General features: G+C 37.2%; 1 protein-coding gene across 2 annotated transcripts in view; it reads left to right on the top strand.

Annotated features, from left to right (window-relative positions):
- The first annotated feature begins 10 nt into the window (after positions 1–10).
- SOS1 (son of sevenless homolog 1 (Drosophila)) overlaps positions 11–15,363 on the top strand; it is a 109,740-nt gene continuing 94,387 nt past the window's right edge. For both annotated transcript variants that reach the window (XM_004686275.2, XM_004686276.2), the window contains exon 1: positions 11–106. In XM_004686275.2, the coding sequence (XP_004686332.1) occupies positions 20–106 (87 nt within the window). In that variant the 5' untranslated portion in view covers positions 11–19. The remainder of the gene's footprint in view (positions 107–15,363) is intronic.

A 15,363-nucleotide genomic window follows, 5' to 3' on the forward strand; every position in this document is an offset into this window, starting at 1 on the left:
GAGGCTCCCCGGGGGCACCATGCAGGCGCAGCAGCTGCCGTACGAGTTTTTCAGCGAGGAGAACGCGCCCAAGTGGCGGGGGCTGCTGGTGCCTGCCTTAAAAAAGGTGAGGAGTGTGTGGGACCCCCGCTTTCCGGCGGTAACCCCCGCGAGGGCGCCGCGCCGGGCCGGGGAGGCGGGGCGCGCGCCGGGCGGTCTTTCTTCCCGGTCTCGCCGCCTCTCGGGAGAGACGGCTCGCTCGGAGAGGCTCCCCACAGCGCCGGCTCTCGGTGTTGACATTCACTCGGGGTGGGAAGGCGGGTGGAGACGGGCAAGTTTGCCCGAAGGATGCAGCCGCGGAGGGGTTCATTCCTGCCCCTGCTTCCGAGACTGGGATTGGAGCAGCCCCACTTCTAGGTGGAGGTCAGAGCAGGCCACTTTCCGCCTTCGGGCTCCCCCGCGAGCGCCGCCAGCTTCGGGTTTTCGGCGCCCGGAACGCTCGTTTAGTGGGCTGGAGAACGCGCTGGCCTCAACGCTGGCCCTGAGTGCTTGCAGAGCTCGCTCGCTCGCCAGCGGAGCCCGGCCTGCGGTCTCGCCCTCAGTGATCGCTCTTTATTCCCGTGAATTCCCCCCCTCCTCCGACGAATTGAGGTGGCTGCGCCTACCACTGGGTGTTTTTCAATTTTTTGGACATTCTGAGAACCTTGGTGCTGTCATTCGGCTTATTGATTTCGAATTTTTAGCTGTTCTGTGGGTCTTCAGTTTTGCCACATTGTTACATACTCCATAAGCTCTACTTTTACGTGTTTTGGTGTAATTAGGAGGTGTTGCTACTTTGTAATTCCAAAGCAACATTGTGACGTAACGCGTAACGAAAGAATTAGAAACTGGTGTTTGAACGCATACAACAGCAACCTGAGTATTGTTTCCCTTTTACCTTTTCTTTGAATATAGTGATTGTTTTCCTTAACAGTAGTCCTAAATTCCAATTTCTTGGTGCTCAAGGAATTTCACGTTCTCTGGTTAAAATATATTTTTACTGCTCTTGAGAGTGAAGATCATGGTGTACCTTTTGTTCTAAACGTTCATACTTCAGAAGACGGTGTTATAAAGGTGCCTGATATTTCTCAAAAGCCTGAAGCTTTTACTTTCCCTTTTGCTCTTCTTCCCCTCCCTCTCTTAATGTCTTACAGTAGAAACTATTTGGTTAGGAGAATTTACTCATTTATTTCAGATATAACTTACTTTCCCCCTCAAGTGTCTGACAAACATCTTCGTGGTTTTCTAAGAAAATTGAAGAGATCCCCTATACCTAATATACTTCATTCATTAGAAATCCTACCTCTCACTCTTTATACTTTTACTTTACCTGCAAATTTGACAGTTTTTAATAAAAAGGGGGAGTAGGAGATCTCAGTTATGCTAGAAGCAGGTATCCTGACTTAACTAGGATGGAAAGGCAACAGAAAAAAAATGTTGAAAACACACAAATGACCTTGTAAGACAAGTATTACTTTTGGGTTGTTCTACTTAAAAGCAAGCAACTCAACACAGGGGATAACACATCAATTGAGTAGGGGGAAAAACTTGGTAGAGTTGGCAAACTAGATCTAACTGCTGCACTGGTACCCTTTGTTGAAATCTGTCCACAGAAGCTTATTGTTGGGCTAGAACAGTGTTGTTTCATTTTTAATGTAACTAATAGCCAGTATTTTTAAAACTTGGAGCTGTTATTTATTTATAAACGTGCATTTTTAGGTTAAGGGATAGGAAGATCCCTCAATATTAGGGTTGAGTGAATTGTTAGAGCTGAGTAAATGGCTGCCTTCTTTAGGCATGGTATGTATCTCTAATTTACCAGTCTCCACCAGTTCTCTTTGCTTATTTACTTAAACCAGCTTTGACTTTAAGCAGAGATACCCTTACGTGACTGTGGAAAGTGATGGAAAGAGGTGGAAGTATATACAATCCGGTCTACATGTAAAGGTCTTGCAATTCTTATTTAAAGTGTGCACTAATGATTCCGAGACACCTAAGCAAATTGAAAATATATTTCAAGTCCTGCATTTTCACGTGCCTGCTAGACATTTTGTGTTTCTATCTCTTTATCTTGAACTCTTCCTTTAGAGTTATTGCATTATTTGCAGACGTGTCCAAATGCAGGTGTGGTTTTTTTTTATATTTACGTATTTATACATTCAAAGGCTGGGGTACAGGCCAGAGATGTGGGAGGGTTTGTGTATGAGAGGATTCACCAGAGACAGAGTGGGGAGCAGCACAGGCAGATCTACTGAAATACACTGCTGAGGGGAACAGTGGGTGAGACAGGAGAGGTTTGCTGCACCATGTGGGTCAGCTCCCTGGCTGGAGGTGGAACTCCTGCTGCAGTGGCTGGGGAGAGCTTCATAGTGCTGTGCTTCAACCTTTACGCCACCAGGGAGGCCCCTCCTGATGCCCTTTGTACTAGCTTTTCTCTTCATCTCGATTGTCCTTTGTCTGGCTTTACAAACCAGTCATCCTTCTTGACCTCAGCTATTTTCTCAAAGCCTCAGGGTTGAGTTGGATAATCTTTATTTTCTTCTAGCACCTTACCTGAGCACTTTACAGTGAAGATATCATTTATTTGGATGTCAGCCCCTCACCCCCACCTCTCCATTAGACTGGATGATTCTTGAAAATAGGAGAATATTTTACCCTCATTTTTTCTGATATGCCTGACATCTAGTAGACATTTACATCTTGAATGAGTGGGCGAGGGAATACCCAAATTTAAACCATCATCTCCTGGGGCCTCCCTGGTAGCATGAGGAGTTAAGTCTCAACACTTATGAAGCTATCAGTAGCCACTGCAACACAAGTTCAATCCAGGCCAGGGAGGTGACCCACATTGACCAGCTCGCTGCTCCCCTCAGCAGTGTATTTCAATCGATCTTCCTGTTCTGCTCTCCACTCTGTCTTTGGTGAATCCTCCTACCTATCTGCACCTCTGGCCTACATCCCAGCTCTTGAATGCATAAATAAATCTTTTTGTTAAAAAAAAAAATCATCTCCTTCCTCTCTACCTACCATTGAAAAACATTCCTCTTGACTAATGGTTTTTTTATTTTACTTGAGTGGTTCAAAGCTTTGGAGTCATCTCTGATTTCTCTTCTGCCCATACGCAGGCAGTCTGTAGTTTCATTACCCTCTGGCATGTTCTTTTAATCTATCCCTGTCTACTTCAACTTGCAGTACTTTTTCCCAGGCTCCTGTGATAACCTAATTTAGTTTCACTGTCCCTCCCCTTTCCTTTATCTTTCAAATTTCAGAAGTTAATAGTGTACCTCTCAATTTGTCATACTTTTCTTGTTCAGAACTGTTGATCTCTTTTGAGGACATAGGATGAAGTGAACAGTGTTGAGCATGAATTATGGAGGTCACTGATCAGGCATCACCCTCTCTTTCTGACTGGATTGCCTACCATAATTTTCATATTTTTTATGCTTCAGTTTGACTGAACTGCTATTTTTCTGTATGTGCTCAGGTTGTCTCATGCATTTATCAGCCTAAGTTTTATCTCATTTATTGTGCAAACATCATACTGACTAAAGACCATTGCCCTTGACATCGATATTGAAAAAAAGCAAATGATATCATACAAAAATAAAAGGCCCTCCCTGGTGGCGCAGCGGGTTAAAGCACAGCACTAAGAAGCTTACACCACTTCTGTATGAGTTCGATTCCCGCCTGCCCAGGAGGTGATCCACATGGCGTGGCAGACCTCTCCTGACCCACCCGCTGCTCCCCTCAGCAGTGTACTTCATTGATCTGCCTGTTCTGCTCCCCACTCTTTTTCTGGTGGCCCCTCTCACCCTCCGCATCTCTGCCTGTACCCCAGTTCTGTATGAATAAAAAAATAAATCTTAAAAAAAAAAAAGTTAGAACATGATAGGAAGTGTCAGGATGAGTATGGTGAAGTAACAGCTTTAATATAGAACTTTTTGTATGTTAAACTAAGGTGTTTCAGTTTTATCTTGAGGTGATAGAAGTCATTGAGGAATTTTAAATAGGTGGTAACATCAGGATTTAATTTTAGAAAATTCAAAGTAGAATGCAAAGGAATGAGATCCTAGTAGGGAAGGGGCAAACTTAGAAGGCTGATTTAGTAGTTCAGCTGGGAGATGATGTGCATTTGAATTAAAGATGCATTTGTACTGGGATGGAAATTGTGAGAATTAATTCTGAGAGATGTTTAAAAAGACAAAAATGATAAGACCTAGGTATGTATTGAGTGAAGAAAGTGGTAAGAACTGGAAGAGCTTCAATTTTTATTCCAGTATCGTTAATCAGGATGGAGAATATAAGAGAAGCGGTTGGGGTAGAGGGAGAAACATATAAAATGGATAATGGACATGTTGATTTAAAAGTTTATCTAGATGGACTTGTTGAACTGGCATTTGTTTGTTGGAATCTGGCTAAGCAGATCTGGGATTTCTAGGTGTGTAATAAAGCTGTAAGAATAGATAAAGTCATGACAGCTCTGTTAGCAAAATTTAGAAACAGCCCAAATGTCCTTTGACAAATGAATGAATGAACAAAATTGTGATAGTGTGATGAAATACTTTTACTACTGTTTAGTAGTAAAAAGAAATGAAGTATTGATGCATATGACAATATGACTGAATCACAAAATTAAGCTGAATGAAAGAAGCCAGATCAGAAAAAGAGCATATACAGAAAAATTCTATTTATTAAAATTTTAGAAAATCCATCTAATCTACAGTGACAAAAAGCAAATCAATAGTTGAGGTTATTTGGGCCTGGTGTAGAGAGAGGGGTTATGCTTTCTTGTCTTGATTGTCTTAATAGTTTCAGATATGTGTGTGTGTGTATAAATTTATCAGTTTACATAGTTATGTCAATTGTACATACCTCAGTGAGGGTGTGAAAAAATGTGGAAGTTTCCTACAGAAAATGATGAAGTTCTGGCATCAGAACTGGGGGAAGCTTTAAGCTTTTACATAATCTGTGGTCCATATCAAGATACTTGTGTAGGATATAAGGTAGGAATTGAGGTTTATTTTTTCATGCTTTATGTAGTTATTCAGAACTTATTGATGAAGAAATTTGATTGTATTGATGTTTTGTGAAGATTAAATGGCTATATATGACCTATATTTATGTCAGTATTTAAATACATATATTTCTAAACTCAACATTCTTTTCCATTGATCTAATTTTTAATCTTTACACTAATATCACTTTATTGATTACATTATCACTAGGGACAATAGCAGTATTAGCAGTATTAAATCTTCATCTCCATGAACATGGTATAATCTTCATTATTTTGGTGTAACATTTTGTAGTTTTCATTATTAAAGCATCATGTGTCCTTAGTTGACTTTAATTCTGAACTTTGCTTTTTGGATGCTGCTGCAAATTGTTTTAAAATTTTATTCTCCGGTTTGAGTTTATAAACATATAGCCGATAAAATTTTATGTTGATCTTGTATTCTTTGATACTACGGAAATTTCTTTTATAGATTTTATAGAATTTTCTGCATAATGATCTTACCCCACCTAAAGACACTTGATATTTCTTTTTCTTGCCTTTCTTAACTTTCTCAGGCCTCCAATTACAATGTTGAATCAAAGTAGTAGTGAGAGTGCATTAAGTGGGAAGGGGTTTAAGCACGGTATTGACAATTAAATAGAAGTTTTGAAGGAGTCATTGTTGTGTTGTAGAAATTGGATTAAATGGCAGGCAAGCAAGTTAAGAGACTTCCAGCAATTCCCAGAATGGTGATAATCTTAATTCTAGGGCATTAGCTGTGGGGATAGAGAAAGGTGGAGAGATTTGAGAGTAAGTTGAGTGGTTATATAGTGAGAGAGAAGATTCAAAACTGTCTCCGATTTACAGGTCTAAGGAGTGATGAAAGGAAATACTGGAAGAGGAACACCTTAGGAGGTGAACTTAGAAACCACCAGTACTCTGGGAATGAGAAGGTGTGAGAAATTATAATAGGAGGAATTTACACTTTGGGAGTAGTCAAGCATGGCAAGAATGAAAGGCATCTTTGTAGGACTGTCCTCATTAATTAATAGGTAGGTACAACTGAAAACTGATGGTGTTTTTCAAAGTCTATTCCAAATGCTGTCTCTACAAGACCTTTCTAATTTTTACAAAGCCACTAGATAGAATAAATCTTTTAATTTTTAGTAATTTATACCTCAATTTTAATATTTAATGACAGTGCACTTCAAAGTTTGTGTCAGTGGCTTCTTTTCTCCCTCTGTATTGGTTGTTACTGGACATGAATGAGGTGCAACTCTTCTCTGTATATTCTATAATATTTAGTATATTTCTTATGTATAGCAGGTATTCAGTGCACTTGTGTCTGTCCCCTCAAGAATATACACCTGATTTGCTTGGTGGGTTTTGTTCAGATATTTACCAGTAAGAAAGCATTGGAGTTGCCCTGCTCAGTGTATTCAGTGAAAGAGGTGCTCCTATTTCCCATTCAATGAAGATGGGAAAGCAAATATTATTAGTTCTTTTAAAATAGGTAAAAGTTTTGAAAGGGAAAGAAGTAAAAGCCAAGATAGGATTAAATTTACAAGAAATTTATTAAGAGAAATGTGTGTGCAAGAAAATGAGGAAGAAGTCAGGGAGAGTCAGATAGACTGTGATGCAAGTCTGACTCTAAGTGAAGGAGGTTGTGGAAGGAAGGAACTCTGGGTGAAAGTTTCTTACATTTGCATGCATTCCTAAAGAAAGTTCACCAAGATCTCAGGAAGTCCTTGAGTGAAAGTTGGCCTATATAGATTTTCCTCATCTCCTAGGAATAGACCTGCCTTCGAGTGTCTGCCACAGTTAGTGATTGCCTGGCAGCAGCAGTGAAACGCCTGGCCTCTGTACAAACACTGTGAGAGGGGTCACAGTATATAAGCTAGGGCCTCAAAAAGTTATGTTCTCTGTAGAGAGCTGAGAGGCTCTTTCTCATTGTCAGCCAGGGTCTTCTCTATGGCTATAAATTCTCTCAGTTGGAATAACTGAATTATAGTTTTCCTCTACTTAAAGTGGTTCATTTGTTTCCCCCAAACGCTTAACACTTTAAAAAGAGGTATTTTAGAGTAAGTTCTAAAGTCAAAGATATTAATTGATATTAATAGCACACAGTTTGTTTTAATGGTTATCAAATAAAGTTTATATTTTATATTCAAGTTTAATGTAACAGTTAAACTTTTAATGTGCATAACCACAAACAGCAGAGACATAAGAAGACAATACAAATGATACTCTTACTGCTACTATATGAACTAGTGAATCACAGACATTTCAGGTACTTGAGCGTATCCTTAGTAGTCTAAGTATTCAGATGAATACTTTTTTGCATTTCTTTCTTGCTGAACTAACTCAGAATCAAACACAAATGAGTAAAAGCAATTGCTCATAAACAAATTCTGGTAACCTCTCATTGGAAACAGGGATAAAGATATACATTGGGGAGAAGTAATTTGAAATACTGATTTTATTGCAAATAGTATATTGCACTAATAACTATTATTGTAGAACTATTTCTCCCTTCAATTTGGTTAATGTCTGCTCATTTTGGGGGACTCTCTTGTTTGTGCATATTTGTTTTATAATTGTTTTGTCTTGAGGATTGGCATTTCCATTTCTGGAAAAAAAAAAAAGCTATTGGATTCTGATAGGGATAGCATTGGATCTGTAGATTGTATTTTGGGTAGGGGTGATATCTTACAATAAAGTCTTCCTACCCTTGATCACAGGATGTTTTCCACTTATTTACATCTTTTACTTTTTTTAAAAAAAGTTTTATTTTTTTATGCATACAGAACTGGGGTACAGGACAGAGGTGCAGGGGCAGTGAGAGGATTCACCAGAGACAGAGTGGGGAGTAGAAGAGGCAGACTGAGAAGTACACTGCCGAGGGGAGCAGCGGGCAGGTCAGGAGAGGTCTGTTGCGCCATGTGGTCATCTCTGGGCTGGCGGGGATTGAACTCATGCTGAAGTGGCTTTAGCTTTTTAGTGCTGTGCTTTAATCTGCTGCACCACCAGAGAAGGCCCAGATCTTTTACTTTCTTTATCAATATTTTATAAAGTATTTTTTCTTAGACATTATTGAAGATTTGTCAATTTTGATTTTTTCCCAAAGAAGCAATTTTTGTTTTGTTTACACTGATACCCTCTGTTGTTTGTGTTATATTTATCTCTAATTATTTCCTAGCTTTGAGTTTCATTTATTCCTTTTTAGTACCTTGGCATGTAAAGTTAGGCTGTGATTTGAGACTTCATGTTTAACATAGACATTTATAACTATAGATTTTTCCTCTGAATACTACCTTTACTATATCTTAATTTTCCTTGTGACTGATTGGATGTTTAAGAGCATATTGTTTAATCTCTACATATTTGTGATTTTTCTGGTATTCCTGCTTCCTAACTGCATTCTGTCATGACCACAAAAAATGCTCTGATTTCAGTCTTTTAGGATTTATTGAGACCTTGCTTTGTGACCTACTATGTAGTTTTAGAGACTATTCCATGTGTACCTGAAAAGAATGTATTGTTAATTGAGTGTTCTCTGTGTGTCTGCTAGCTCTATTAGCTTATGGTGTTAGAGTCATTTATTTCTGTTCATCTTCTGTCTAGTGTAATTGTTACAGGGCAACTCCAATGTGCATTCAACTGCAGGAACACACAAAAAACTTAACAAAGGGTTTATTTACAAGAGCAGGGTACGAATATCTCAAAGAATAAGAGAGGAAGATAGATTGGTTAATGGTGTCCTACCAGTTCCACCGACCTGGATAGCACACTGAGAGCCAGCGAAAAGCCAGGAGTCAAGCCAAGAGGCCCAGAGATTCACTATGGCCTACATGTCTGGTTTTATATCAAACCTGGTTGTTTAACTCCACCCTCAGGTCCTTGCAATCTTCCTTTTGATGATGATGGGATTTATAGTTCTGGTGTTGAATAGGGGTGGCTTCCACAAGACCTGTATCTGTAGAGTTTGTTCAGGACATTCTTCCCCCCTAAAATATCCATTATTGCCATTAGTATATTGCACTAGTAACTATTATTGTAGAACTGTTTCTCCCTTCAATTTGGTTGTCTGCTTCATATATTTTAAGGCTCTTTGGTTTGTGCATATTTGTTTTATAATTGTTTTGTCTTGAAGAATTGACCCTTTTATCAACATAAAATGCCCTTGTTTCTTGTAATGGTGTTTTACTTAAAGCCTCCCAGCTCTGTTTTGCTTACTATATGCATGAAATACTCTTTTTCTATCCTTTTACTTTAAATTTGCATTTGTGTCTTGGGTAAAAGGCAAGTCTCATGTAGGTTGCATATAGTTGGATCATGTGTCTATACTATCCTGTCAATTTCCTCCCTTTTTTATTTTAGAAATATTCCTTTATGGTAAGATTTTATTTTATTTTTGTGTAGAAGAACTGGGGTGTACACCAGAGGTGTGGGGTTGTGTGTGTGAAAGGATGCACCAGTGTCAGTGGGGAGCAGAACAGGCAGATCTACTGAAACACTGCTGAGGGGAGCAGCAGGCAAAACAGGAGAGGTCTGCTGATCCATGTGAATTAGCGCCATTGTTGGGGATTAAATTCAAGCCATTACAATGGTAGTGTTCAGACTTAACCTGGAGGCAGTCAGGGAGATCCCAATCTCCTCTGTTTATAGGAGAGTTCTGTCCAATTAAATTTAAAGTAGTGACTGATACTGGAGAATTTTTGATGCTTTGCTATTTTTTTTTTTCTGTATGTCTTTCCTCCTCTAAATTGATTTATTGTAGTAAACCATTTTGATTACCTTTTCACCTCCTTTTGTCTGTTTTATGGTTATCTCAGGGATTTCATTTAAACTCCTAAATTTGTAACAATCAAGTTTGACTTGAAATCAACTTAACTTTAGTTGCATACAAAAGTTATGTTTTCCGTTGGACTTAGTATCCCCTTTATGTTGTTGTCCTCACAAATTACATCTTTATATATTTTGTATCTACTAACATGGATTTGTAATAATTTTATGTACTTAAATACTATATATTTAAATACTATATATAAGCTATGAGCTAGAGCAATATACAATAATGATATACAATATACAATAACATTTAAATACTATATATTTAATACTGTATATAAGATGAGCTACAGAGCAATATACAATAATGATACACAATATACAATAATATTCAATAAGATAGGAGCTGTAGAGCAATATACAATAATAGCTTCTGTATTTGCCAACATATTTACCTTTACTGGAGAGCTTAATTTCTTCATATGATTTAAGAGTTGCTGTTTAGTGTTCTTTCATTTCAACCTGAAGGCCTATCTTTGGCATTTCTTGTAGGACAGGTCTAATGGTAATGAACTCCCTAAGCTTCTGTTTACCTGGGAACATCTTAATTTGTACCATTTGATTCAGGATTTTGTTTGACATTTTATTTCTTTTACCAATTAAATATGCCATTCTACTCTATTATGCCTCCATGGTTTCTAATGATAAATGAACTGCTGATCTTGTACTCAAGAGTTGCTTCTCTCTCAGCTTTTGACAAGGACTGTTTGGTTATAAAGTGGTTTGTTGTCAGTCTACTGGAATTTATTTGTCCTACTTAGATTTTACTTGTAGATTTATGTATTTCATCAAATTGGATGGTTTTTTTCAGCCATTCTTTTTGAAACACTACTCCTGTCTCTTATCGCTTTCTGAGACTCCCACAATGCATGTTTGGTCTGCTTGCTTTTATCCCACGGTTCACTTAGCTCTGTTCACTTCTGTTGTTTGTTTTAGTTCTTAGAACATATTCGAGTCAGTTATTTTAAAGTTTTTATCTAGTCCGATGCCTGGATTTCTTCAGGGACAGTTTCTGTCAATTAATTTTGTTCTTTTAAATCGGCCATACTTTGCTTATTTATTTTTGCATGCTTTGTGCTTATTATTTTTATTAAATCAGACATTTGAATATTATAATGTGGTAATTCATTAAGTCATAGTTTTTCCTTTTCCCAGAGGTTTGCTGGGTTTTTTAATGATTGCTGAAGACTATATTAATGTATTTGTTTAATGACTCTCCCAAGTTCTTTGTATCAATGACTGATTTCCTTCTTGTCTGATTCGCTGAAGTCTGTATCCTGCTGGTATTTTTACAAAGATTCCTTGTCCTCTAGTGGCTTTAAACCCAACCAAACAACAGAAACCTCTCCTGTTTTACAGATTGACTCTGTTCTGGGTACTCACCCCATAACACTGAAAATTGCTAGTGGGACATAACGTTAACAATTATTGTTAAATCAGATCTGCATTCTGAGATTTTTCTATTGTGTTACATAACATAAAGTTCTCTATCTTTTCACAAGAAAGCGATTTGTGTTTGATTAAAATTAATTGTAAGCCTCCCTGGTGGTGCAGGGGGATAAGTCTCAGCACTATCAAGCTGTCCACAGCCGCTATAGCATGAGTTCAGTCTTCAGCCAGGCAGCTAACACACATGGTACAGCAGACTTCTGTCTTGCCCACTGCTCTTCTCAGCATTGTATTTCAGTAGATCTGCCTTTTCTGTTCCCCATCCTGTCTCTGGTGAAACCTCTGAGCCCCCAACCCTGAACCTCTGGCCTACACCCTAGTTCTTGTATGCATAAATAAATTTTTAAAAATCTTAAAAAAAAAATTAATTGTCTTACTATTTGGTTTCAGAAATTCTTTGACTAATAAGTAGTCCTTAATAAGAATGGGTGTTTTCAGAAGCCTTGATGCATAGATTTCATTGGATAACCCAATTAAATTTAAGAGATAGTTGTTAAAGCACTTCTACATGAAAAATTTTGTAATTGGCTTCAGAGTGAAGTCAATTCAGTCAATGACTGAGTCAAATTTTGAATTCAGATAATTACTTTATAGTAATGTAATACTCTGAGTGATAATTTCAAAACAGATATCATTCAAAGAACTAGTATATTAAATATCTTGAAAAATATAATGTAGCAGAAATGTGTAATTTTTAAAAAAAGATTTATTTATGCATATGTGAATTGAGGTACAGGCAAGAGGTATGAGGGGTAAGAGGATTCACCAGAGACAAAGTGGAGAGCAGAACAGGCAGATCTACTGAAGTACACTGTTAAGGGGATGAGACAGGAGAGGTCTGCTGAGTCATGTAGGTCACCTCCCCTGGCTTGGGGTCAAATTGGCGCAACAGTGGCTTTGGATAGCTTAGTAGTACTGAGATGTAAGTCCTTGCACCACCAGGGAGGCCCCAAAAGTGTAAATTTTTAAACTCATTGGGGAAATGATTTAATTAACTGTACTATAGACCTGTATGCATATACGAAATAATTTTCAGGACTTAAGACAAGTGTAACAGGAACTTATAAACATGTGTAGAATACCTCTTACATTTCTTAAACATTGTCATTTTTAAGGTAACATTCTCTAAAATTCTTATAAAAATATTTTTATTTAAATTAGCAAATATCTGTTTATAAAATCACAAATACTCCTAGGACAGTTAACAGGTTATTTTACATTAGCTTATTTATTGCTTTACTTATTTGTAAACTGGAATCACATTTGTTTACCAGGTGCCAAGGGGAACAGTGGATAATTAATTCCACATTGTGTATGTTGGTAGGAGCAAGGCTTTGTGGAGGTACTGCATTGAGGGCAGTGTGACAAAAGGAAGATAAGGTAGAAAATAGGAGGAAGATAAGACTGGTATAAAGGATGATATTTATATAGTTAGGAATTTTGATTAAGGTTATCTTATATATTGGCAAGGGGACAAAATTTTCTTTCCTGTTTTTTTTTTTTTTTTTTAATCACAGTATTTTCTACTTTCCACTTCTAGTATTCAGGCTGCTACTTTAAAAGTATGATTACAGTATATAATTTATTGAAAAAGACCTTTCTGAGATCCCGAGGATTTAATCTCCATTTGTGACATTACTTCTACGAGAAAATGGGTTTTTACAGTCAAACAAATAGTATCTCTAGCCGTCAGTTTATAAGTTTGAGGTAATTTGAAATGATAACTTATAATAAACTCATCAGTGTTTACTAGGCCATAGTATCAAGTACTTGAACTCATTTCAGCTTTATTTTGGTTATTTTTTGAAATGGCCTTCATATTTAATTTTTTAAAATTTAATTGATTTTTCTTTTTTTTTTCTTTATTTGTGCATACAGAACTGGGGTACAGGCCAGAGGCTCAGGGGAGGTGAGAGGCATCACCAGAGACAGAGTGGGGAACAGAACAGGCAGATCAACGAAGTACACTGCTGAGGGGAGCAGCGGGCAGGCCAGGAGAGGTCTGCCACACCATGTGGTCACCTCTGGGGCAGGTGGGAATCAAACTCATGCGGAAGTGGCTTTAGATTCTCAATGCTGTGCTTTTAACCCACTGCGCCACCAGGGAGGGCCTAATTGATATACTTTTTCAGATTGAATAATAACAGGTAAAACCTGTTCTATATTTACATTTAAAATTTAAATATTTTATAAGTTATTTTGATTTAATTTAGATATGCTCACAAAATTCAAATTTGAAAATATTATATAAAGCCATCTTTATCACAATCCTTGGTCACACTCTTCTTGTATTCTACCCGGGGCAACTGATTAACTTGTTTCTGATGTAGAGATTTTTCCATGATAAATGTATATGTATGTTCTTTGTATATCCTCATCCTTTCCTTTCCCCATTTATAATGTACTTTATTTAATTTATTTTTTTAAAGATTTACTTATCTGTCCATACAAGAACTGGGATACAGGTACAGACCAGAAGTGTAGGGAGTGAGAGGATTCACCACAGACGGAGTGGGAAGCAGAACAGGCAGATATACTGAAATACACTGCTGAGGGGAGCAGCCAGCAAGGCAGGAGAGGTCTGCTACTCCATGTGGGTCAACTCCCTGGTGAGGGTTGAACTGGTGCTGCAGTGGCTGCCGATAGCCTCAGAGTGCTGTGATTTAACTTGTTGCCCCACCAGGGAGGGGTCCTAAATCCTGTATGATATTGTTTGCTTGTACTGTAGTTTGACTAGTCTCCTTGTGAGAAATTTTGAGGTAATTTTCTGTCTTGTGTTGTAAGCTCTGTTGTATTGAAACTTCACTTAAGTGTGAAATATTTTTTCATTCATTTTGCCTGTTTTCTAATTAGAATTGTTTGTGCTTTGTTGACTGTTGGCAGAGATCTTCATATATTGTAGATACTGTTCCTTTGTTGGGTATGTGATTGGAAAAATCTTTGTTCCATTCCCCAGCATCATTACATCCACTTTAAAGGGTCTTTCTCATAACAAAAGTTTTAAATTTTGCTGAAGTCCAGTTAGTCTTTTCCTTTTATGGTTTGTTGTCAGGTCTAAGTAGTCTTTAATTTTCACGAATCCTGTAAATGTTCTTCTACATATTTTCCTGAAAGCTTAAATTTTTACATTTATATTTAAGTCTATGATACATTTTGAGTTATTTTTAGTGTAAGCTGTGAAACTTATGTTGAAGTTCATTATCTTGCCTATGAATAAATATCTGGTTGTTCCATCACCATATTTCAAATTTGTGACATAATATCTTACCAGAAATTGAATTCAGTGATAGTTTTCTTATGGCTGTATTTTATATTATCAATGTTAAATTAATATTTGCCAATTTATTGGCCAAATTAGCATTTTACCTGAGGTAGTTTAAAACTTCAAGGTGGGAAAAGTATGAGTAGCCAGAAGTACTTTAAGGTCTATTTAAGTCAGTTTTGTTTGCCTTTGCTTTTTAGGAGCTTTGTCTATTAATGAGAGTCCTCTTAAATATTGAGGTTAAACAACTCTGAAACTGACAAAATAAACACCTTAAAGTTCTCTTATTTATGCCTTATTAACTGTTTACTGTACTTTATACCTTACTCTAGTAGGTTAATGTGTAGAGTGAATTCTAATTTTAGAATGATGTAAGTACTAGCATTACAGAATTTGTTTTATTGTCTTACTATTAAGTAACTCCTAATTTCTTCATGTAGTCACCACAGTGGAACAAAAAAAATTATGCATAAGCTGAACAAAACATTTATTCTGTGGTTTCTTCTTTAGAATTTCAATATAAAATGCTTTTAAGAAATTAATAGTAATGATATGTTTTAGTTGGATAGTTTGTTATGGCAAAAAATACAAATTTGTTTCTATACTAAAAAAAGGTAAAAGTTTCAAATGGCCAACTTTTTTTTTTTAATTATTACAAAAGTTTATTTTTACATCATTTTGCACATTTTTTTTTCCATCTCGATTGTAATCCCCTAATCCCCGCGGGTTTCCCATCACCAAATCAGCCGTGTGCCTCCACCATAGTCCCGTGCATTTCCCTCCCTCC

This window comes from Condylura cristata, unplaced genomic scaffold (assembly GCF_000260355.1).
Source record: "Condylura cristata isolate star-nosed mole 26May11 unplaced genomic scaffold, ConCri1.0 scaffold00020, whole genome shotgun sequence".
Taxonomy (NCBI): Eukaryota; Metazoa; Chordata; class Mammalia; order Eulipotyphla; family Talpidae; genus Condylura; species Condylura cristata.